At 39.4% G+C, this 26,169-nt stretch overlaps 1 protein-coding gene across 2 annotated transcripts; it reads right to left on the bottom strand.

Annotated features, from left to right (window-relative positions):
- Nucleotides 1–16,304: 16,304 nt before the first annotated feature.
- Nucleotides 16,305–25,933, bottom strand: LOC122555336 (phosphatidylinositol glycan anchor biosynthesis, class P). 2 transcript variants are annotated; one of them, XM_043701227.1, is made up of 5 exons: nucleotides 25,611–25,933; nucleotides 23,776–23,902; nucleotides 20,103–20,175; nucleotides 18,966–19,084; nucleotides 16,305–16,627 (listed from the first exon to the last, which is right to left on the bottom strand). In XM_043701227.1, the coding sequence occupies exons 2-5, from the start codon at nucleotides 23,855–23,857 to the stop codon at nucleotides 16,419–16,421; spliced, it is 483 nt and encodes a 160-aa protein (XP_043557162.1). In that variant the 5' UTR covers nucleotides 23,858–23,902; nucleotides 25,611–25,933; the 3' UTR covers nucleotides 16,305–16,418. The 2 variants fall into 2 exon arrangements, with proteins under 2 accessions (XP_043557162.1, XP_043557161.1); XM_043701226.1 differs by having other exon boundaries at nucleotides 23,776–23,866; nucleotides 25,611–25,931.
- Between the last annotated feature and the right edge of the window lie 236 nt (nucleotides 25,934–26,169).

Raw genomic sequence — 26,169 nt, 5'->3', positions numbered from 1 at the left:
CGATGACCATACATTGTCTTAAAAACCCATCTCCTTCACTAATGCCCTTTAAGTAAGAAAACTATTGGTTCCCAAACCTTCATCTATCTTAACCTGCTCTGGCCTACATGTGACACAGAATTAATTGACATGTCATAACCCCCCCACCCCTCCCCCACCGAAGTAGTCTCGTAAAACTATTCAGTTCAAAGGTGATTGGGGCTGGGCAGCAAATGCTGATCTTACCGGAGACATGTGAATCCTAAGATAAAATATTTTTGTTAACAAATTATGAATACATATTGTTACCTTTAGTTGTTAGATTTATGCAGTCGATCAGTGGGTGGCACGGTGGCACAGTGGTTAGCACTGCTGCCTCACAGCGCCAGAGACCCGGGTTCAATTCCCGACTCAGGCGACTGACTGTGTGGAGTTTGCACATTCTCCCCGTGTCTGCGTGGATTTCCTCCCACAGTCCAAAGATGTGCAGGTCAGGTGAATTGGCTATGCTAAATTGCCCGTAGTGTTAGGTAAGGGGTAGATGTGTAGGGGTATGGGTGGGTTGCGCTTCGGCGGGGCAGTGTGGACTTGTTGGGCCGAAGGGCCTGTTTCCACACTGTAAGTAATCTAATCTTAAAAAACACAAATTGAATGAAAAGAGCCCAGCCGGTTTCTTCCACAGCCTGAACCTTTCTTTCCAACTCAGATCTGGATATTTTTGAAGGAAACTGTTCAACCATGTCATTACACACTTCTGGAGCAGGTGGGGCACAAGCTCTGACCTGAATCACAGGAGTTCAATCAAAATCAGCTGGTCATCTAATTTAAAGCAATAAAATAGCATTGGAAAACTCAACCTGTATGAATTCTGTTTTCCAATAAGTGGAAAAGTTGGTCAGTTCATTCTTTCAGCCACAGGCAGCTTCTTTTTATGTCACATTAAAAAAGTATTTACATTGCACCTTCAAAATGTTTGAGAGCTAATGAATTATTTTGAAAGTGAGGTCACTGTTGTCATATATCTTAATTCTTTCCTGTTTTGTGTTTTTGTTATGAGTTGCTTGTATACATGTCTGTTTGCTGAATCCACTTTTTAATATTGGATGCTTTGTTTATCCTTTGGTCTTATATTATCCCTGACATTTCATCATCCTCAGTCTGCAGATGCAGATTAATTTATTTTTGGACTCAATCATTTCCTGCTTTATATTAATTAATAGTTTAACTACAACATAAAGTCGCTGCTGTCCAATGTGGGCTCTATCATATTTGGTCTTATAGACTGCTTTTCAATATTTACGGACAGCAAAAGCTAAACTATCCAATTAACAAATTTGAGAAGGATTAATTTCCTGTTTAAGTTGCATGATTCCATTGAACATTATATGATAGGCCTCAAATTAAATTAAATTAAATACAGCTGCTGCAAAGGTAGGGTGGAGAAAGGTCACAATGTATAGCCCTTCAGCAATTGTACACCCAGGGGTAGAAAACTGAAAAATGCTTTGATGTGTATGTTCAGCATCTAACAAGTATGTTAAAGGTCATTTTAAATGACATTCAGACCATGAAAAATAGGAGCAGAATTATACCATTCTGCTCAATGAAGCTACTCCACCATCCGGACATGGCTGATGTGCTTCTTATCCTCGTTCTCCTGCCTTACAGAGTCACAGAGGCATACAGCATGGAAACAGTCCCTTCAGCCCAACTTGTCATGCTGATAAGGTTTCCTAAACTGAATTAGTCTCATTTGCCTCCATTTGGCCCATATCCCTCTAAATCTTTCTTATTCAAATACCAATCCAAAAGTCTTTTAAATACTGTAATTATACTCTACCACTACTTCTACCACTTCCTCTGGCAGCTCATTCAAGATATGCACCATGTGTGTGAAAGAGTTGCCCCTCAGGTCCCTTTTAAATCCTTCCTCTCTCTCGTCTTAAACCTATGCCATCCAGTTTTTGGACACTTCTTCCTGTAACCCTTGATTCACTTACTAATCAAGAACCTATCTATCTCTGTCTTAAATAAAAAACTGAATAATTTGGCCTCCTCAGCCTTCTGTGACAATGGGTTCCACAGATTCACCACCTTCTGGCTGACGGAATCCTCATCTCAGTTCTGAAGGGATTTTCCTTCACTCTGATGCTTTGCCCCTGGATTGTAGTCTCTCCTACTAGAGGAAACATCTTCTCCATGTCCACTTTGTCCAGGCCTCCCAGTATTCTGTAAGTCTCAATGAGATCCCTCTTCATCCTTATGAACTCCATCAAGTACAGACCCAGACTCCTCAATCACTTCATATATGACAAGTCCTTCATTCCCATAATCATTCTTGTAAACTTCCTCTGGACTGCTCCCCCGATCCCCACCTCCAATGCAGTGAGTAACTTACTGTATAGCAAAAATTGATTTAGTCTGTGCTTTATCTAATTTTAACATTGAATGGTCATGTATTGCATACTTTTAAATATTTATATATAAAGTATATTTTTAGAGGAAAAAAACAGAAAATAACACATGCTAATATTAATAAAAACAAAATGCTGGAGAAACTCAACAGATCTGGCAACATCTTAGAGAGAGAAGCAGAGTTAGAAGCAGAATTAACGTTTTGAGTCTGATATGATTCATCTTTGTCATATCAGACTGAAAACATTAACTCTTTCTCTCTCCACAGATGCTGCTGCACCTGCTCAGTTTCTCTAGAACCTTCTATTTTTAATTCAATTGCCAGCATCAGCATTATTTTGCTTTTACCTGCTAATATTGATTGGTTCCAAACAAATTGACAAAACTGTCTTAACACAGCACCAATGTAAACTTGTATTTTTCACAGTTATTTCTACCAAAACACTGTCACAGATCATTAGACTGTTGAATTCGTAGTCTGATTAACAAAGAAACGTAGGCTGTAACTGTTGCAGCACTCAGCTAATAACAAGGGGCAAATTTAATGCCATGCTTTTTGATGCAAGTGTTCAAGTACATTTCTCAATGAACCATCTAAACCTAGGAGCCCACCTAAAATTAAGGCAAGCAAGTTGCTTTAATTATGTTTTGACAAGGTCAGAAGTGAACAACACCAAGTTATAGTCCAACAAGTTTATTTGAAATCACAAGCTTTTGTGTTCCATCACTTCACTTGATGAAGAGACAATGCTCCAAAAGCTTGTGATTTCAAAGAAACCTGTTAGACTATAACCTGGTGTCTTCTGGTTTCTGACCTTGTCCACCCCAGTCCAACACCGGCACCTCCACATCATATTATGTTTTGAGACAGACTAATGCTCACCTGATATCCACACACCTATACCAGCATTTGCCCATTATGCTATTCACCATTTGTTCTATTTAATTCCTTCTTTAAAGCATATTTTGTGCTCTGGTGACTCAGCCATGTCAAAATTATCAAAGCTATTTGATCTTTGTTATATCAGACTGAAAACATTAACCTTCTCTCTCCACAGATGCTGCTGGACCTGCTGAGTTTCTCTAGAATCTTCTGTTTTTAATTCAGATTGCCAGCATCAGCATTATTTTGCTGGCCAGCACCGCTGCCTCACAGCGCCAGGGTGACTGCCTGTGTGGTATTTGCACGTTCTCCCAGTGTTTGTGTGGGTTTCTTCTGTGTACTCTGGTTTCCTCCCATAATCCAAAGATGTGCAGGTCAGGTGAATTGGCCATGCTAAATTGTCCATTGTGCTCGGTGTATTTGTCAGAGGGAAATGAGTCCGGGTGGGTTACTCTTCAGAGGGTCGTTGTGAACTGGTTGGGCCAAAGGACCTGTTTCAGCACTGTAGGTAATCTAACCTTGATACTTATTGGAACTCAGGCATAAGAAAACGGTCAGGTTATTAACTCAAGCATGATTCTTGGCAAAATATACATCCAAAATTTTATGAATATGTGAGTAAACAATTTTGTTATTATAATTTATCTTAGCAGCACATGAGGAAGATAAAGTTTAGCATTGGTCACACTTTTTCAGGGCCTCAGCATATTGCAAATACACAACAGTTAAGTCAATACTTTTTAAAACTGTTGTCATTGCTGCAATGGAAAAAAAACACAACACCAATGTGGGCACAGCAAAATCCCTCAAATAGAAATCGGTTAAAGACCAGATTTTTATTCTGTATTTTGGATGTAGGGCCCGTAGTGACTGTAATGAGGTCAGCCAACTGGACTTCATTGAATAGGAGTTCCCTGATGGGGGCTGTTAATCTGGTCCAATCAGGGATCACTGTCTGACATGAAAAGGTTGTGTGTCAGTGATACTGGCACCCTGGTGCCTGACTCTCTATGAGGCAGTATTGAAGTCAAGGACTGTTCATGCATAAATAAGGGTGACTTTGCAACAGGATACTGACCTCTACTGAGTCATTTCAGGGACCAATACTGGCCATGCCATCAGGGACAGCTCTTCTTTTATGTTCACCTGTGAGGATAGATTGTACCTCAGTTTAATATCTCACAAAGAAAAGGCACCTCCAGCAATATAGCACTCTTGCAGTACCACACTGAAATATCAGTGTTTTGTGTTCAATATGGAACTTCAATGTACAGCTTTCTCAATCAAAGGAGGTGAATTGCTAAAATGTGATACTGGAATTGTTTTCTGAATCTTGTACTGTTTAAACAGGTATTATAAAAAGCCACAGACTATTCACATCTACTTTTGGAAGATTGATCTTGCCTATTTTAGCATTCAATAATTATTATGCTTCCAGTGATGGATTATTACAGTTAAAGTCATGTTTTTTGGAAGATTTACAGAGATGCATGTACATATACAAAGATGGATAATCCAATTTAGATTTTATGCTCCCCAAAGCATCAAGGCGGATTGAACTATTCTGAATTCATTTTGATGGTTTAGTGCCAGAGGTGATTATCAGACTGGTCATTCTCAAACTTTTGTTCCTCAAGTCTCTCCGGTTTTTCTGTCCACAGACAGTGCTAGGTCTGAGTTTCTCAATCATTTCCTTTTTAAAATCCCAAGCTTATCATTGTTAATCAATCCCACTACTTTATCTAACCTTATGCAAGATTAGTGTATCTTCCACCACCTGGAAATGTTTTTGAGAAATGGACACAACAGATGTTGTCTAAAGTTCTATTAACAAATCATTATTCTCATTACTAATGATTACCAGTGGTTTACAAATCTCAACATTATCTGCGCGAGTACTACAAGTGCAATTCATCTTGTGGGATTCATTTGTTTTTGAGTCCTTTAGACCTGATAGATTTCTATATGTCATGTCACAGACATTAATTCTATAGGATTATGACTATTCAGGAACATGTACATGTTTACCTGAATAAACATTTGGAAGAAATCATCATTTGATCAAAGTATCTGAGGATAAATTTAAACATGAATTGTAGTGTTGATGTGAAGAGAGTTTGGCTTGCACCAGTACTACAACTATAATGTAAGTCGTGTGAACCTAGTGTCAAAATCCGGCTTGATATGGTAGAAAGTGGAGTAAATCTCCCTGAATTATATTCAGGTCCTCACACTATATTGATATACCAAATTGCAGTCTTATACTGATAGTGACTTTTGGCATGTGAGTGTACAAGGTAATTAACAGATTGACGTGTGAAACTATTGACCTGCACATTCTTATTATCTGCTTAACACTGCACCATGAAAATCTCATGCTGGGAATTGTTGAGAAAGGGACCTGTGCCAGGATAGTTATACCACTTACATTCTAACATTGCTTCATGAGGCATTAGACAGTTTGTAAAAAAAAAGATTGTGCAGTGCAAACACGTATTGGTGATAACCTACCTATGAACAAAGATTGCAAAGGGGTGAGATTGAGGGCAAGTTTAGGTCCATAAAACCTCCTGCCCCCACCAGACCAATGCTTAAAAACTTTGGATATATGATCTGATTCCATTTACTTTAAGCTGCTGAGTAAATCATTACACTGGGGACACTGCCCAGTGATGGAAGTCTTGTTTGTTTGACTGCCTTATCTAACGACAGCGATGACAGTTCAAAGCCACAATTGTCTGAGCTCTGTGTAAACTACGATAGGCCTAGGCTTAGGTGAAATTCTGCTGCTCTGTCAGAGTACACTGATTGAAAAGCCATGGTGAAAAACACGTTGATAAAGATCTGCCACCTATTTCACTTGCACCCCTAAGATTAGGGGTCATGGACTGTAAGCCATCAATTTACAGTTTGGCTGCTTCTGTGCAGTGAGTGATCACAAGGTACCATACTCTGGAGTGCAAAGCCACAAAAATATCCAAGATCTAGTTTGGAAAACTACAAACTAATGCCTTTTAAATTATCCTCTCAAACAGTTTACAACTAGAAATTATTCGGCAATATTTACATTATAACTTATTGTATAATTGAAAAGTCTTCCACACTGACTTCTGGTATGGCAGGATTGTTGTCTAAGGAGAGTCTGGGTCGATTGGGTCTGTATTCACTGGAGCGTTGAAGAGTAAGAGAGTATCTCATTGAAATGTATAAAATTCTGACAGAGCTATGTCATTTCAGACTGGGAGGAGGAAAAAAGCATGATGCACAGCCTGTTGGTGTGTCTGTGCAAACCGAAACTTTTTCACTCAGGTTGGTGAAATTGTGGAATTCTCTAGCACAGAAGGTTTAGATTAGATTAGATTACTTACAGTGTGGAAACAGGCCCTTCGGCCAAACAAGGTCCACACCAACCCGCCGAAGCGCAACTCACCCATTCCCTACATTTACCCCTTTACCTAACACTACGGGCAATTTAGCATGGCCAATTCACCTGACCTGCACATCTTTGGACTGTGGGAGGAAACCGGAGCACCCGGAGGAAACCCACGCAGACACGGGGAGAATGTGCAAACTCCACACAGTCAGTCGTTTGAGGCGGGAATTGAACCCGGGTCTCTGACACTGAGGCAGCAGTGCTGACCACTGTGCCACCGTGCCGCCCACAAATTGCCCGTAGTGTTAGGTAAGTGGTAAATGTAGGGGTATGGGTGGGTTGCGCTTCGGCGGGTCGGTGTGGACTTGTTGGGCTGAAGGGCCTGTTTCCACACTGTAATGTAATCTAATTTTTAAAAAAAATCTAAAAAAAAAAGGTTGTGGAGGCTAAGTTTCTGATTACATTTAAGAAAGAAATGGTTAGACTTCTGGAATCTAAACATGTCAGGGGGAATGTGGAGAAAGTGAAAGCATGGCATTGAGATTGAGGACAAGCCATAACTGTGCTAAATGGCAGATTGGGCCAAATGGGGTCAATGGCCGACTCCTGTTCCTGTTTTCTATGTTTCTATACCAAGCTCTGAAAGTTCGATGTCCACATACCATAGAACTGACAAAACCCACTCATAAATGTCACTCAGAGTTTACTTCACAAGTGGTACAGATTCCAAATATTTATTTAACACTCAGGGTAGTGCAATGGGTTTAGATGGGGGAATATCTGAATAGTGTTGATGCTCTTAAAACGGCGGGCCAAGCCTTATAGGAGCCTGAGTGACATGGGGAGAAATATGGCAGAGTCTTGAAAAGTCCTGTGATGCATATACCGACGTCAAGGCAACTCACTGCATTTTTTCAGTTAAGTTCTAGACCACAAGCAAACTAGACATTGAGGTGGACGAGAACATAAAGAAAGAAAGCCTCTTCTTTACTAATCATGACAGAGTTCATAACTGTCAGACAATACAACCAGACAGGACCTGATACCGGATTCTAAAAAGGGAAAGCCAGGTACACCAGACAACCATGCAACATAAAATATTTGTTGGCACTTACAGCAACATTTGATGTGCAGCCTCTATTCATTTTGTTTGTGTTCAATTTTGCTGTCTGTTAAATAAAAGCTGATCTTTCAAATTGTCTGAAAGCTTCCCTGTATGTGATGGACACTGACAAGATGTGGTTCTTTGGGCAGAGTAGTGACAATTTAGAGAGGACATTCAGGCAGGATGTAGTCAAGCTGTTGGGCCTGGTTAAACAGTGACTTGGGTGAGGGAATGGGGCTGTATGTACGAAATAATATCAGCCAGGTTTCAACTAGACTTTGTGACTGCTGTGCTATTATGTTGCTAGTGAGGGCAATACAGGATTGCCAATGCTGCCCAGGTGCACAACAACCTTTCAAAGATGGCACTGAATGCGGCTCCATTCACAAATATCCAGTGAGTGGAGATTTATTCAGGGAACAGCCCCAAAGGTAAAATCCTAATTCTCCGGTTGACTTAATGCTGTCAGAGTATAGTACAGCACAGAAATAGACCTTTTGCTGAATATTCAGCATGGACTGGTTGTACCAAAAGGTCTATTTCCCACTGCCTGTGGACGTAATTTAAAACTGTTCTGTCAGGTGCACATAGGCTCTTCCATGACATTTTTCAAGCAAGGCTAGTGGAGTTCACTGGGTGTTCTGGCCAACAGTTAACCCTCAATTAACAGATTAAAAATTCTGCTTTGTGGAATGCCTCCATTTAGTCCACAAGTGCATTCTGAGCCTTCAGTCGCTTGTTAGTCCAATCGTCCTCCCATGTTCGCTCTGACCTCTTAACCTTCAGACTCCTACATCATTCCGCTGAACTTCAATACAAGCTCAATGAACAGCAACTCATCTGCCTAGTAGTCACTTCACAATCCTAAGGACTCAATATCACAAATTCAATGATAACACAGAAAATGCTGGAAATACATACATTTTTTGTGGAATACCTGAAATGTTAACTGTGTTTCTTTCTCCATTGATGCTGATAGACTTGCTGAATATTTCAGATTTCCAGCATGGACAGTATTTCCCACATATCTTAAATTCAATAATTTCAAATGCATATTTCTTTCCTATTTCTTGCTTTTTTGATGGCAGTTGTTTGTTGGGGATCTGCTTTTTTTCATTTTCACAGCGTCTTAATATTTTGTTTCTTCATTTATCCCATTGCCATTTCAAACCACCTTGCACTACAAACCCTTTTGTCTTTTAATTTCTCGCATCTTCCAAACCATCACATAATTTGTCTTTCGTTCTTTTGAGTCCACCCAACTACCTTTTCTTTCTGACTCTATTTATTTAAAACATGCTGCATCCCTTTTTCCACTTAGAATCATAGAGATGTACAGTATGGAAACAGACCCTCCAGTCCAACTCGTCCATGGCAACCAAATATCCTAAATTAATCTAATCCCATTTGCCAGCACTTGGCCCATATCCCTCAAAAACCTTCCTATTCATATAGCCATCCAGATGCCTTTTAAATGTTGCAATTGTACCAGCCTCCACCACTTCCATCGGCAGCTCATTCCATACACGCAACCACCCTCTGCAGGAAAAAGTTACCCTTTAGGTCTTTTTAAAAATCTTTCTCCTCTCACCCTAATCTTATGCTCTCTAGTTCTAGACTCCCCCACCCCAGGGAAAATGCCTTATCTATTTACCCTAATCATCTATAAGGTCACCCCCTCAGCCTCCAATGCTCCAGGGAAAACAGACACAGCCTATTCAGTCTCTCCCTATAGATCACACCCTCCAACCTTGGCAACATACTTGTAAATCTTTTCTAAACCCTTTCAAGTTTCACAACATCCTTCCGATAAGAGAGAGACCAGAATCACACACAGAATTCCAATAGTCGCTTAACTTCTGATGAATGACATCTATTTGATGCATTAATTCTATTTCTCTCAAAACAGATCTTGCCTGACCTGCTGAGTATTTCAACACTGTTTTTACTTTCATTGCAGATTTCCAGCATCCATGATATTTTACTTTTTAAGCACGAAATTTAAATACTCCAATAATTTATCCCATTGTTTGTGTGATATTACTGTTTTCAGATTAGCTGTCATGCTTCCCCAGATTACAACCCTAACCATTTCTAAAGATTCAAAAAGTGTGGCACTGGAACAGCACAGCAGGCCAGGCAGCATCCGAGGAGCAGGAGAGTCAATGTTCCGGGCATAAGTCCTTCATCAGGAATGTGATGATCCTTGGCTACTGCCTGACCTGCTGTGCTTTTCTAGCACCACACGTTTTGACTCTGACCGTCCAGCATTTGCAGTCCTCACTTTCTCCATTTCTAAAGATTATCTGGAAAGTGCCGTGGGATATCAGTAAAGAAACAATATAATGCGATTAACATTTTTAATCTTCAAAAAGCCAGCTTCATACTAGTAATGGTGTAGAAGCCATGCTAGCCAGCCATCCTCTCAACTAGAGGTCAAATTTTAGAACTAAACAGGCAAATAGAAACTTACAGATTTGAAGTGAATCCTCAGATACTGAAGTAGTCCAAGTCCATATGCAGCATGAGCTGGACAACATTCAGGCATGGGTTAAGTGGCAAGTAACATTATTTGTGCCAATGACCAACCTGATTTGAACCTATATACTATTGTTTCAGTGGCACGGTGTGAAAATCCTGGAACTCCTTTTCCAACAGCACTGTAGATGTACCTATACAATATGGACACAGCTGCTCAAAAAGCAGTCCCCTACATCTTCATGGTCATTAGGGTTGAATAAATGCTGGCCTCACTAGGAACTCCCACATCCCACGACAGAATCACTTTTTTTATTTACCAAGTTGAGACAAGGGGAGAGTGAAGTACCCCACAATACCATATCAAAACTTTTTGTTAACTATTGCATTGTGCCTCCTACCAATCACTGTATCAATTATTCTGTGGCTTTTTGTTTTGAATTTTGTAGTTTTGAAAATATACAAGTATAACTGTTTAAAAGAATTATATTTGAATCAACAGTTGTATTATCCACCTTTGTAAAAATTATACTTTATTCTATGGAAAGGATATAGCATCATTGGATAACTAAGGAAGTTAAAGTTAATATTAAACTGAAATAAAAGCCACATAATTCTGCAAAGAGTGGCAGCTCAGAAGTTTGGACAGAATAGGAAAAAAACTAAAGAATGACTAAAAGATTAATAAAGAAAGAGTAATTAAACTACAAGTGAAAACTAGCAACAAAAAAAAATTAATTGTAAGAGTTTCTACAGACAGAGTTCCCTCTAATTTCCTTTCCAGCTGCCTGGGCCTCTTAGGTCGGTGTTGAGCAATAACTTCCAGACCACAAGTTAATGCCATGATCAGTGTGCCAATGCCAAATGCTCTGCATGGAACCTTGTAGTATTTGTGAGCATAGCCATGTAGCTAAGCTAAGAAGGAATGTTGTCTATTGATTCTTATAAAGAGTGTTGGTCCTCTAGAAAGAGAAACTAGAAAAATGGTAAATAAATTGCAAAGATATTTTGTGTCTATCTCCATTAGAGGGTAAAACTAACATCCCAGAAATAATTATGAACCAGAATATTAGAGAGAAACATAAAACAATTACAATCATTAGGAAATCAATGGTACACGAATCACAAAATGTTCATATGTAAGTACACTAAGCAATTAGGAAAGCAAATAGAATGTTGTCATTTATTGCAACAGGAGTGGAAAATAAAGTAGAAAAATTCAGTCACAATCGTTTAGAACATCAGTGAGATCACATCTTGATTACTAAGTACAGTTTTGATCTGTCATTTCAGAAAGGATGGAAATACTTAGTAATCCATTCAAAGAAGTTTCACTTGACTAATTCCTAAGTTGATGTGTTTTACTTAAGAGGAAATATTGCAAAGGACCAGCCTTGCATCCATTGGAGCTGAGAAAAATGATGGGGGAATCTTATTGAAATAAATAAGATCGAGGGGATTTGACAAGGTAGATGTTGAAAGAATGCTCGCTCTTGAGAGAGGGGACATAATTTAAAAATACTGTGTCTCCCATTTAAGGAGGAAATCAGATTTTTTTCTCTCACATGTTCACGAGTTCTTGGAATGTTCTTCCCCCGAGAGCAATGGGGGTGGGATCACATTTAAATTAGGAGGTAGATAAGATCCTTGACCAATAAAGGAAGAAATGGCTACTGTGGGTATATGAGAACTTGGAGTTGAGGTCACGGTCAGATTAGCTGAGATCTGAATGGTATTATTGAATGGTAAATCAGATTGGAGAAGCTGAAACAGAAACAAAAATTGCTAGACATGCTCAGCAGGTCTGACTGCATCTGCGAAAAGAAATCAGAGCTAACGTTTTGGGTCCGGTGTCCCTTCCTCAGAACTCCGAAGCTGAATGGGAATTCCAACCTTTGTACGCTCATATGTTGTATTGACCCCTAGATTTAGATTCTTGCATATTCATTCTGTTCAATTTGTGCATTATTTTAAAGAATTCCATCAGCTCCTCTTTAAAATCAGGACAGAAAAGTGAACCTTTGTTTTGATTGCAGAATGATGCTCACAATGTAACTGTCATTCTGACTGTTACTGAAAAGGTTGGCAATGTGAACAAGTAAATAATCTCCCTGGACATATGGCTCCAGCTTGTCTCTTCCAAACCAACTATATTAGCTTTTCCCATCATTGTAAAATTTCACAAACAAAATGACAGAGTCTGCCTACAGAAACAATGATAAAATCTTGAAATGGTATTTACAGTTCTCAGTTGCCTCTCTCCCAAAACCTCAGGTAACATCATATCACCAGCCACCTTCTGGACTATGGGTTTGAGGTAAAGCTGAAGAATATGCAATCATGGGTTTTTTTTTTATTATGTACTGTTCATGAGTTTTCTTTTTGATTTGAAACACAAATTGCCATTTTCTTCAATCTCTCGACTCCAAGGTAGGCAGTGTTTTATCTGTTTCTACACACATTATCCCTAAACACAAACTAACTTTAAGTCTGCAGCTTTTAGGATCTATTACAAATTTCACTCATCAACTCCTGTGACAAAGCTTAAGGTCTGCATTTGAAGTTTATGGAGATCAACAAAATGATGGAAACTCAAACATGAACTGTTGACTGCCCAGCCAGAAAACTCTTATCGGGAGATAAGCTGATGTCCATCAACATTAAAATTTCTTGGTGAGGCTGCAGGTTTAAGTATATAAACTGAAATCTATAGAAATATCTCAAGGAGAAGCAGAAGCCCAGTGATAATGTCAGTAGCCTAGTAATCCAGTATCTCAGGTTTACATTCCAGGGATAAGTTTGAATCGCAGCATGGCAGATGGGGAAATTTGAATTCAATATAAAAATCTAGAAGCATTTCAATGGCCTTCTTGTGGTGCAGGGGTAGTGACCCTCCCCTGGCCCAGGAGGCCTGTGTGGTCAGGCGACCTATAATCTCCAGGATTATTACAGAAATATTGACATTTATTCCATAAACTTGGATTAAAAACTCAAAATGTGCAAGCCAAGTATAAACCTCGCTGGACTTTGCAATTTGCAAACTGCAGACTTGGAAGAGATAGCATTCAGACAGTCAGGCCTTGAACAATCAACTTCCCAATGAAACCACACAAGTCTGGAATTGTCTGGCCAGGGACTTACAGCCAAATTGTTTCCAAATGAACTGTTGTTTACTCCTTAGAAACTATTTTAAGAAATACTTGACAGTCAATTATTTGTGGCATGGGAATGTATGTATACCTGTTGTACAATTCTCCATTTTTAGTAAAAACATGAAATTGACCACTTCACTGCAACTTCAGGTCAAATGCCATAATTGAAAAAGATTTTGTAAAGGCATTGATTCCCTGGTTATACGAGTGGGCACCTTGAGTCTACAGTTCCTTCCAAACGTGCCTGCCAAATCTCAAAATTTATTGTATATCTTGAACTGCTCTCACCACCTCTTTGCCACCATCTCCCCATCCAGATAACTATGATTGCATAACTGCTGTTACTGAGACACGTGTTAGACTTCAGCTGCAGTATTGTGTGCAGTTTGGGACACCACACTTTGGGAAGGTTATAAACGTCTTGGAGAGAACACAGATGTCCAAATAAAAGGCTCCAGGTATGAGAAATTTCAGTTACAAGGGTAGATTGGAGAAGTTGAATGTGTTGTCCTTGGAAAGAAGTCAGTAAAGAAGATAGCTGATAGAAGTTTTCAACAAGGAGTGGGGTAGATAGAGCAGATAAGGACAAACTGCTCCTGTGCAAATGAGCTTCAAGTATGACAGGTCTCAGAGTTAAAATGTTTCTCAAAAGGAAGAAAATGTGATGAGAAACATTTTTCACACAAATGGTTCAGGTCTGGAATACATAACCTGGAACTGTGATGGAGGCAAAGGGAATTATTTCTCTAGTCAAATAGTCGTCGAATATGCAAAGTCACAGATAAAAGGTAGGACAATAACACTAAGTCAAAATGCTCATTTGGAAAACTGGCCAAATACCTACCTTTTGCAATATAACACTTCTGTAGTCTGTGATTCTTTGCCGAGAATTAGTCACAAGATTAGGGATAGCCACCAGCTCTGGCCATCCTTCCCTCAAGCCTTAACAAGTCAATCCTATTTGAATTTATCTATTTTTTTGATTTGTCCTGCTAGAAGTTTATAGGTCCAGAGAAAAAAGATTTAATGGTGGCGCGGTGACTCAGTGGTTAGCACTGCTTCCTCACAGCACCAGGGACCCCGGTTTAGTTCCAGCCTTGAGTGACTGTCTGCGTGGAGTTTGCACATTCTCCTTTTCTCTGCGTGGTTCTCATCCTGTTTCCTCCCACAATGCAAAGGATGTGCAGGCTAGGTGAATTGGCTATGCTAAATTGCTAGGTTAGGTGCATTAGTCAGGGATAAATATTGCATAGGGGAATGGGTCAGTGTGAACTTGTTGGGCTATAGGGCCTGTTTCCATACTGTAGGGATTCTAATCTAATCATTGTGACAAGGTTGTCCACTATTGTCCATATTATGAACTTTGTTGAGCGATCAAACTGCATGAAAGTAATGGTTCAAAGTATTCACAGCAGGCATTGCTGAACAATTCAGACGGTGCTTTTCCATTACATATTAACTATGTTAAACATGGGATATTGCGATGGGTTTCCACAAATGTTCCATTTATATGGCTCATGGGAAAATGTCAAAATTGCTGACTGTACAATAAACAGACCAGTTCATGTGGTTCATATCAATGCTTGGAAAGTGGTGAATCCAACTTCAACCAGGGCTTAAATTTGGAGAAATAAGGATGCTTTGATCTTTTTCCAATGACACCAAATCTCCAATGGATTAACCTTGTGACATATAGCATTTTCAGGAGTAGCCTTCTTTCATAACTGAACTTCCAGGCATCCAATTCAAGTAATCCCAAGTTCAAGATCCAGGATTACGCTAAAGATAAACCTTAAGCAAGAAAGGAGAGGAATGTGGGTTCCAGGTCCCCCTATCCATCAAAAGTATCCTCGAAGGAGAGAGAACACCCAAGGACAAACATGGCATTTTCTTTTTAAAAAAAGCCCTCACAAAAACCTGGGTTGTGCTATAAATGAATAGGCCTTGGACAAAGCAACCACTCTGCTTTTTATCCTGGCAGCATGCAAAATGGAGATTTCTCTAATACAGCTACTACATAAACTCAAATTTGGAACAATAGTATCTCACAAGAACAAAAAAATGCATACATACCGATATATGCATGCCTAGATTTTGCTAATTTCTGGGTTACAGACAAGCAAAAAAATTGCTGACATTCTGTCCCTTCAATTATTAGAACCATTACTCGATGGGGTGTGGTGAGACTATGGTGTAACCAGGCAATGCTCTTGAATTTTCAAGTGATTTGTACTGTTCACCATATTACTTGTCAGGGCCTTCTGGTACCTGCAATGGCTCAAACCCATACTCTTCATTTGTCTAATCGTAAATCAATGAGCAGGGTCTCAATCAGTCTCAATCATGATGTGCCTGGCAATGAAAGTTCAGAACAAAGTAGCAAACTTGGAAATGAATTACCTAAAAGAGGTAGGTCTGCATTACTTGACCAATGTCTGATCAAACAGTCTAGTTCACCAACAAAATCTGTAGAGAGAAATCAGTCACTAGAACTCAGGATCCTTCCCACTCAATTCGAAATAAACCAGAAGCCAATCTTCTAATGTTCAGAAAGTTCTTGCCGGACAAGATGTGTCAAATTAACCACCACAGAAAACACATAAGCTGCACGGGTTTTAGTTAAAATCCAGGAATACCCACGCACACACGATATCCGCAAGCCTTCACACCGCTAGATTGCACCCAAGCACGTAGAATGTGAAATTTTGTGTCTGGAAGATCCAAATGAGGTGATGAGTTTATTTTTCGAGCTTCATAAATCCCAATCTTCCTATCCTAGCTCAAATGATGTTGTTGCCAATTGGAGACTCCTTACTCTCAGTTAATTCAACACAAATATGAGCTTAGTCTTAGGTCTTCGTGATTTGTATGGTCCAATTTCATATAGTATAGTATAAAATGTGTTTGGAAGCAAAAGTATGATGTTCTAGAATTATGAAAATTTTAATTCACAGAACTATAAATGAGCAAAGAATCAGAACATATCTTGAACAGTATTCTTGGATAAGACGAAGCATTATAAATACACATTAATTAGTGGTCAGAAGTGTCACTACAGTTCTCAGTAAATGAATCTATGTTCCTAGCAGCACATGTACGCCATACGTGTGGATGGTCACCCGCTGACTCGTGAGATGAGGAAAGGAAGAACATTCGATTCACTTCACTGATGGAAACATCTTGAAGGCCTGGGATTGCTCCTTCAACGTACGGTTTGCTCTCTTGGCTTTTTGCATAACTGTCTGGAAAAGAAAAATCAAAATAAGAACTGCAAAACTAATTAACATATTGTGTTAAGTAATAGATGTATTGGACAGTGACATTAAATGTTTTACACTTTACAAATTTATCACTGTCCCATATATGAGTACAGAAATTAATGTAGTTTCAGATACACCAAAGCTAGCAGAAATCAGACAATTTATTCTAATCGCATCTTTGTTTTTCTAGTGTCTCTCCTATTTCCATTTGTGTCTTCTAAGCTCATCTTATCCAGAAGACCCTCTTCCTGTTCCTCAACCTTATTCCCACTAAACTGCTGAGCACCCAACTTTGCACTTGGTCCCTGTGTTAGTTGATATGTCAATGGTTCTCTTTCTTTAAGTGTTATCTCTCCCTTTAAATTTGAATCATCCCTACCAGTCAGTAACCAAATCTCAGCTCCACTATCCCAGCAAAGTACTGGCCTGTTTCTAACTTCCTCTTCCTCTCCAACATCCTTAAATGTGTTATTGCTTCCCAAGGCCATTTATAGTTTTCTGCAAATCCATGTGTGAATCCCTTCATTGGTATGACAGAGATAGAAACAAAGTCACAAACAATATCCGATAACAAAGGTAAACTTACCCTCCTCATCATTCTGAAACTGTCAGCATCCTTGACAATGCCATCTTCCTCAAATCCCTCTCTGCTGTTGTCCAGCTAGATGGAACTGCTCTAATCTGGTCCCATATAACTTCTGCCAGAGTATGAATCGCAATGGATTTTCTTCCTACTTCTGCCCCACTATTTCTAGTGGTATCAAAGAATTTATCTTTGGCCTCCTCCTGTTTCTCTTCTACATGCTGCTCCTCAGCAACATCATCAAGAAGGACAGCATGAGCTTTCAAATGCAGAACCAACTCTATCTCACTAATCTTTACTCCTGTTACTAAATCATCAAACTTATCTCACATGTAGTAATGGATGAGCAGAAACTTTATTTGATTAAATGTTGAAAAGACTGAAATCATCATTTTCAATTTAATAGTTGCCAAAACCCTTATTTATGCTTTCAGTATCTCTGGATTTGACTAATCCAACATACTTCTGGCTGGTTTTCCGTTTTCAGCCTTAACTTGCATCATATCCACTCCATCTATTACCCTTCTGGGTTCAAATCCCATCTACTCCAGAGGTGTTCAATTACACTTCTGAACAGGATCATTGAAAAATATCAAACGTAGATAGGGGCAAACTGCTTCTACTGGTAGGAGAGTCAATAATTAGTCATAGCTATGAAATCATTTGCACAAGAATGAATGGGGAGTCAACAATAAAAAAATTTGTACAGCAAGTTAAAATACAGAATATACTGCATGGTAGAGGTCAACTCATAAAAACATAAGAAATAGGAGGGGTAGGCAATTCATTCCACTGAGCTGCTCTGCAATTCAATAAGATCATGGGTGGTCAGATTGTGACCTTAATGCAACTTAGCTGCCTACTCACAATAACGCCTGACTCCATGGTTGATCAAAAATCTGTCCGATTCATTATAGATTCAATGTCCACTGCTCGCTTTGGAAAATAATTCCAAAGGCCAATCTCAAAGAAGAAATTCCTCATCTCCATCTTAAATGAGAGATCCTTTGTCTTTAAATAGTCTCCCCAGGAGATTACCTCACAATGGCAAACTTCCTCTCTGCATCTACCCTGTCAAGCCCCTTCAGAATATTTCAATTCAACGGTAAACTTTTAAAGAATTTTGAATAAATACTTTATAAAGATAAAATGTAGTTCTTTAGTATGACGAAGTATAATTAATCAGATAGATTAATTTCAAACAGCCATGACATACATTGGACCAAATGGCCCCCTTCTGTGCTATAAGGTTCTGTGAAGTCATGGTATAATGACTTCATTTATTTCATTTATAGATGTAAAGGAGATGCTTATTTCAAATGAGTTAAGGTCTAAACTGTCCTAATTCTGCACTATGAGAACAAAAGTGAAAATATCATATCAGTAAAAAGGGGGATACCATGAGGCCAGGATGGAGGACTGCACTAAAGATATTGTACTTTGAACTTTACTTTCTATGTTATATTCTTTTGGCAACGTAGGTCACTGCAACCAAAGACTGGGCACACAAAACCAAAGAGTACTTTCAAACTTGGAATTACCTGATTCTTGTCAGAAAATCAAACATTCAGCATAAATTTTCATTTTACAAAAAATGGTTGATTTAAAATTAAATGAATCATTCCCAATAGAAGAAACAAATTAACAAGTTGTTCAATGATCATATCATTCCATGACCATTTCTAGTACTGGTTTGATTTAAATAGTTATTCCCCCTGTTGTGATGTTCAGACTCACCTGTCACAGTATCTACTGAATCCAGTGGAGCCGTGCTCATCATGTTAATTCCACAGAGTAAAATGTATGCAATCACTATCACAACCAGGACATAAATGGGTAGGGCCACAGCCCAGTACCTGTGAAAAATGTTAGTAATGTATTAAATATTTGTGGTGGTGTTATAACCAGCTAAATACACAGAAAATTTACATTAGATTAGATTAGATTCTCTACAGTATGGAAACAGGCCCTTCAGCCCAGCAAGTCCACACTGACCCATTCCTCTACATTTACCCCTGACTAATGCACCTAAACTATGGGCAATTTAGCATGGCTAATTCACCCGACCTGCACATTTTTGGACTGTGTGAGGATGCCGGAGCACCTTCAGGAAACCCACGCAGACACGTGGAAAAATGTGCAAACTCCACACAGACAGTAGCCCGAGGCGGGAAATGAACCTGGGTCCCTGGTGCTGTGAGGAAACAGTGCTAACCACTGAGCCACCATGTCGCCCTAAATTTCTTATATCTTTCCTTTAAAAATAAAACTGTAAATGTCAGGAAGATAACGTGAACAGTTAACTCTTTTACTGATTCCTTTTTTTTCCATTTCTACATTTACACTTCTTGACATATTTTCAGAAAACATACTTCAGGCAAAATAATGACAGAAGCTAAGGCATTATAAAATTACTGAGTCACGTCAGAGAGTGAAAACGTTGGTACATTACTATAACTAAAGTAAATAACTTGCACTTACACAATTTGTTTTAGTCCTCATGATGTCACAACATGTAACGTTAGCCAATTAATTACCATTGAAGTATTAGTTTTGTTTGTACAGAGCAATGTCCCAAACAGAAATGCGTTAAGTCCTCCCACCCACACCAACTAATTCTGTGTAAAAATGTTGGTCAATGGAACAATGCTAAATGGAAGCAACATATTTTGATGCAAGATATTTCTGTGGCAATGTTAAAATCTCTATACTGGGAATTTTTTTTAAAAAGGAAGGAAACCCTTATGGAAACATGTCTTTAATACTATTTGAACCTGGGATCTTTCTGGGAACTGAGACAACCATAGTATTAAGTGAGATACACTAATGTGGAGCCTCAGTTGTCATTAAAATATAATTTTCACTGATACTTACTTCTGCGGCCAGTAAGTGAGACCCACTGAATGTAGCCAAGGTTCTGGAACGTAAGCCCATACTAAATACAGAACTGTTAAACAGAAAAAAAACCATTGCAAAAAAAAGAGAATATGTATCATGATAATGACCCATTTCATCAACTTCCACTTACACACAGGTTTAAGCAAATTTCATCCTGCCTTGTTAAATATTTTCGGTATAACTATAACTGACTACTAGACTTAACCAATATGATTCCTGTTATCACTAACACTGCTTACTCATAACTTCCCCCTGTCACGGCATAGCGAAGGCTTATCTCATCCTTACCATGCTGGATATTGCAATGTGCAATGAAATGTTGGTCTTCAGCAACAAAACAAAAGGCTTGTTGTAAAAGATTGTTTTGGAAGATTAATGATGTGGATCAGCCAGTTGTAACCTCAGCTGTGAAGTCCCTAATGCCAAATGGCCTATTATTGTTATGAACGTTTATTTTTGCAGGGAGAATAGTAGGCAAATCTAAAGCAACAAATGTAACAAACAAGGAGTTAAGCACTTGGAAAAAGGGGAGAAAACTAGCAGAGAAATTGATGAGAATAAGAATGATATCAACTCTCTCCTCTCCCTTAGACCCCACTGACATTAGTCATAGAAGCCACAGGTTTGTCATGTATTATGGAACCAGTTCATGCCAGATCAAGTATCTTGCAGAACAAATAATTAGAACAAAGAAAATTTATAGCCCAGGAACAGGCCCTTCAGCCCTCCAAACCTGAGCCGATTCAAATTCACTGTCTAAACCTGTCGCCCAACTCCAAAGCATCTGTATCCCTCTGCTCCCCACCTACTCGTGCATCTGTCCAGACGCATCTTAAATGAATCTGCCGTGCCTGCCTCTATCACCTCTGCTGGCAATGTGTTCCAAACGCCCACCACCCTCTGTGTAAAGTACTTGCCGGGTGTATCCCCCTTAAGCTTTTCACCTCTCACCTTGAAAGCGTGACATCTCGTTATTGAATCCTTCACCATGGGAAAACGCTCATCTCTATCTACCCTGTCTATACCCTTCATGATTTTGTGGACCTCAATCAGGACCCCCTCAGCCTCCATTTTTCTAATGAAAATAATCCTAACCTACTCAACTTCTCTTCATAACTAGCACCTTCCATACCAAGCAACATCCTCGTAAACTTTCTCTGCACCCTCTCCAAAGCGTCCACATTCTTTTGGTAATGTAGTGATCAGAACTGTACACAGTATTCTAAATGCGGCCAAACCAATGTCTTGTACAAATTTAGCATGACCTGCCAGCTCTTGTACTCGATACCCCGTCCGATGAAGGCAAGCATGTCATATGCCTACTTGACCACCCTATTCACCTGTGCAACAACTTTCAGGGTACAATGGACCTACACTCTCGGATCTCTCTGCTCATCAACTTTTCCCAAGGCTCTTCCGATAACAGTACAATTCACTCTAGAATTACACTTCTCAAAATGCATCACCTCACATTTGTCTGGATTGAACTCCATCTGCCATTTTTCCACCCAACTCTCCAGTCTATCTATATTCTCTTGTATTCTTTTGACAGTCCCCTCTGCTTTCTGCTACTCCACAATCTTCGTGTCATCTGCAAACTTGATCATACCAACAATGCCCTCTTCCAGATCATTTATGTATATCACGAACAACAGTGACCCCAGCATTGATCCCTGTGGAACTCCACTGGTCACCTTTCTCCATTTCGAGAAACTCCCTTCAACTATTACTCTGTCTCCTGTTGCTCAAACAGTTCTTCATCCACCGAGCTAGAACACCCTGCACACCGTGTGACTTCACTTTCTCCATTAGTTTACTATGGGGAACCTTATCAAATGCTTTACTAAAGTCTATGTATACGACATCTACAGCCCTTCCTTCATCTATCAACTTGGTCACTTCCTCAAAAGAACTCTATTAAGTTGGTAATGCACGATCTCCCCTACACAAAACCATGTTGCCTATTCTTGTCCAAATATAGATAGATTTTATCCCTCAGTACCTTCTCTAGCAACTTCCCTACTACTGATGTCAGGCTCACTGGTCTGTAGTTACCTGGAATATCCCTACTACCCTTCTTGTACAGGGGGACAACGTGAGCAACCCTCCAATCCTCCGGCACTTCACCTGTATTTAAGAATGCTACAAAGATATCTGTCAGGGCCCCAGCTATTTCCTCTCTCGCCTCCCTCAGCAACCTGGGATAGATCCCATCCTGTCCTGGGTATTTGACCACCTTAATAACCTCTAGCCTACCCAACATATCTTCCCTACTTATGTCAACGTGATCCAGAGTAATCAAACTTCTATCTCTAATCTCAACATTCCCCTCTCCTCAATGAACACTGATGAAAAGTGATCATTCAGAATCTCACTCATTTTCTCAGGTTCGACACACAGCCTTCCTTCCTTATCCTCTAGTGGATCAACCCTTTCTCTAGTTACCCACTTACGTCTTATATAAGAATAAAAGGCTTTGGGATTCTCCTTAATTCTGCTCACTAAAGCTATTTCATGACCCCCTTTTAGCCTGCTTGATTCCTTGTTTAAGACTGGCCCTACTCTCCCGATATTCCTCCAGAGCCATTCTGTTCTTAGCTGCCTGGACCTTATGTATGCTTCCCTTTTCCTCTTGGCTAGTCGTACAATTTCTCCTGTCATCCACAGTTCACAAATCTTGCCTTTCCTATCATTTGCTTTCAATCAGACATGCCTATCCTTCACTATCTTTAACCTATATTTGAAAGCCTCCCACATATCAAACGTAGACTTCCTTTCAAATACCTGTGTCCAATCCACATTTCCCAGCTCCTGCCTAATTTTGATGTAATTGGCCTTGGCCCAGTTTAGTACTGTTCCCTTAGGACCACTCTCTTCTTTGTCTATGAGTATTCTAAAACTTACAGAATTGTGGTCACTGTTTGCAAAGAAATCGCCCACCGCAACTTCTACCACCTGGCCTGGCTTATTCCCCAACACCAGGTCCAATATGGCCCCTTCCCTCGTTGGACTATTGACATACTGCTCTAGAAAACTCTCCTGGACGCTTCTTACAAATTCTGCCCCATTCTGACACTAAGTGCATCCCAGTCAATGTTAGGAAAATTAAAATCTCCTGTCACTACTACCCTGTTGCTTCTACACCTTTCCATAATCTAGTTACCTATTTGTTCCTCTACCTCATGCTCACTGTTGGGAGGCCTGTAGTATAGCCCCAACAATGTAACTGCACCCTTCTTATTTCTCAGCTCCGCCCATAATTCCTCACTACTCAAGCCCTCCATAGTGTCCTCCTTTAGCACAGCAGTGATATCATCCCTGACCAGCAATGCAACTCCTTCCCCCTTTTACTTCCCTCCCTGTCCTGTCTGAAGCGTCTACATCCTGGAACATTTAGTTGCCAATCACGCCCTTTCTTCAACTAAGTCTCTGTGATTGCAATTCCCAAGCATTCTCGAATTATAACTTTTCTGCAAGCTTCAAATTGTTTTTTCAAGTTTATTTAGATAGGACCATCTCTCAGGACTTGTATAATCAACAACAAGCTAATCTTTTACAATAGGGACAAAAATAAAGACTATTCACAGCCAACCACATTTGTGGCACTAAACCAAATGCATGTAAATCTAGTGCACTTAATGTTACTTACTGAATGCAAACTTTGAGGCGAGGAACAAGACAAATCCATAAATTGCCCTTTCAGGTAATGGTGAAGGGGAGTTTACCACCATTGTTCATTTCTGATAAAGAAGAGTTTGTTTTCACTGAAAAATATCCTTGGGAGAGACCTTGTAACATCACATAACTGAACAGCTACAGTCCAAATGAATTCACACATTACAGAGAAATTCTTCACTTAACATGGTAGCTTTATTCCTGAGGAGTAAGACTTACAATGAAACAACATTACACAAAGCAAATTTTCCCATAAAAATTAATGTATAAACTGGAGTTAGATTCTTTTGGATAATTTGATACATTACCAAGTATTTATTGCTGACATATGTGTAATAATACAGAAATACAGCCACAATCTAATTATGGAATCATAATTACAACCCATTTATAAAACAAAGAACTGGAGATGGTGGAAATCTGAAGCAAAAATAGGAAGTGCTGGAGAAACTCAGCAGATCTAGCAGCATTAATGGAGAGGAAAAGGGCTAATATTTCAAGTCCAATGATAAACAGTTACAGAACTCAAAATGTTAACACTGTTTTTCTTTCCATAGATACTGCTAGACCAGCTGAGTTTTTCCAGCACTTTGTTTTTGTTACATTAAACACTCATGATTTGTGAACTAACTTATTGCTGCTACAGAAAACAACACATTATACCATCTTACAAACCCACTGAAGTCTCTCTATAACCAACCCTCAAAAGCTCACTGCCAGGTTTTAAAGTTTATTGCTTCCACTTGTAATTGACATTTATATTCAATCTCAGATTTTAACTCTCATTGTTATAATCCACATATATATTGCACAATTGTTTTCCTTTTAGGAGTTAAATAAAATAGAGCTACAATTGAAACTCCCTTTCCCATGAGCCTCAGCCCCAAACTGTACATGATTATCCCCTTCCACACTAATACGTTTCATGTTTCAGACTGAACATCCTAAAGGCCATTTAGAAACTTAGAAAATAGCTGCAAGAGTAGGCTATTCTGCTCTTTAAGCCTGCATCATCATTCAATATGATCATGGCTAATCATGCAATTTCAGTATTCCATTCCCATTTTTTCTCCATATTCTTTGATGCCTTGAATTGCAAGAGCCACATCCAACTCCCTCCTGAATATATTTAATGAACTGGCCCCAACAGCTTCATGTGGGAGAGAATTCCACAGGTTCACAACTCTTGAGTGAAGAAATTCTTCCTCATCTCAGTCCTGAATGGTTTACCCCAGTCTTATACTGTGACCCATTTACTTAAAGGTCAGAAACTGACAGTTTTATTTAACTATCAGACTGGGTTCAAACCAAACTAAAGTCACTGAGGTGCAAATATATTTTAATTTCCATGGCATTTTAAAATTTTATTTAAATGTGTAAAGCCGTTCAGTTTTTTTTAAAAAGAAAAATGCGTTTTTGCTCTGTACTATTATGAGGCAAAGGCTGTAGCATGCTCACCCCGAAAGAATAACAGCAAACTTAGTTCAGGGTTCAGTCCAATTAGCAAGTGGACAATTTCACTGAAGCTGAGCCCATGGTCAAGGGGAAATGTTAATAAATCATGTCAACAGCAGGCTGGCTGGACAAGTGCATTGACAACTAGACTGCTCAGCTCTCGGTAATCTTTATCTGTAAAGATCCAAACTGCCACTGACTCTACTCCACCCCTGGCCTTTACCCAAGCACTTAACAAAATACCAATTATAAATCTCCCTCACTCTTATCTTTCACTTTCAATTGAATCCTGTACCGACGAGAGTCCCAGAGGGAGCGCGGCCAATTCCCACATCTCCCATTCTTTTCTCTTACCTACAAACACTCCTGTTTAGTGCCGTAAAAGGCCAGGCCGCGAGTTTGTAATTGGAAGAAATCTCAAATTTTTAAGAAAAAATAAAACCTCTGCCATCAGCATCCGCCCCGCACCAACATGGCGGCACTTCCTGTGCATGGCGCATGCGTCAGGTTCTGTTCCTGTTGTTTAGTGAGACACAGGGTAATCTGAAATATTATAAGAGCACTGCAGATGTTCTGGGCACGATGCAGTGATATATAAGGACTGCAGATATTGCACTGAGCGTCATACAGTCATATAAAAAACACTGCAGATATTGCACTGGACATCATTCCGTTATATAAAACAATGCAGAAATTGTGCTGGACATTATGCAGTAATATACAAACACTGCGTATATTCCACATGCATCATGCAATAATATACACCACTGAGCATCTTCAACACATTGCACAATATAAAGCAATCGACAAAGACTGCAGATATTGCACAATGCAAATCAGACAAGCTGACCACTGTAGAGCTATAAATTGCAGATATTGAACTCAGGACCATAGAGGTTATCTTGCGCAGCAG

Source organism: Chiloscyllium plagiosum, chromosome 12 (assembly GCF_004010195.1).
Source record: "Chiloscyllium plagiosum isolate BGI_BamShark_2017 chromosome 12, ASM401019v2, whole genome shotgun sequence".
Lineage (NCBI taxonomy): Eukaryota > Metazoa > Chordata > Chondrichthyes > Orectolobiformes > Hemiscylliidae > Chiloscyllium > Chiloscyllium plagiosum.
The sequence above is the reverse complement of the archived record's forward strand: the minus strand, read 5'-3'. Positions and strand labels throughout refer to the sequence as shown.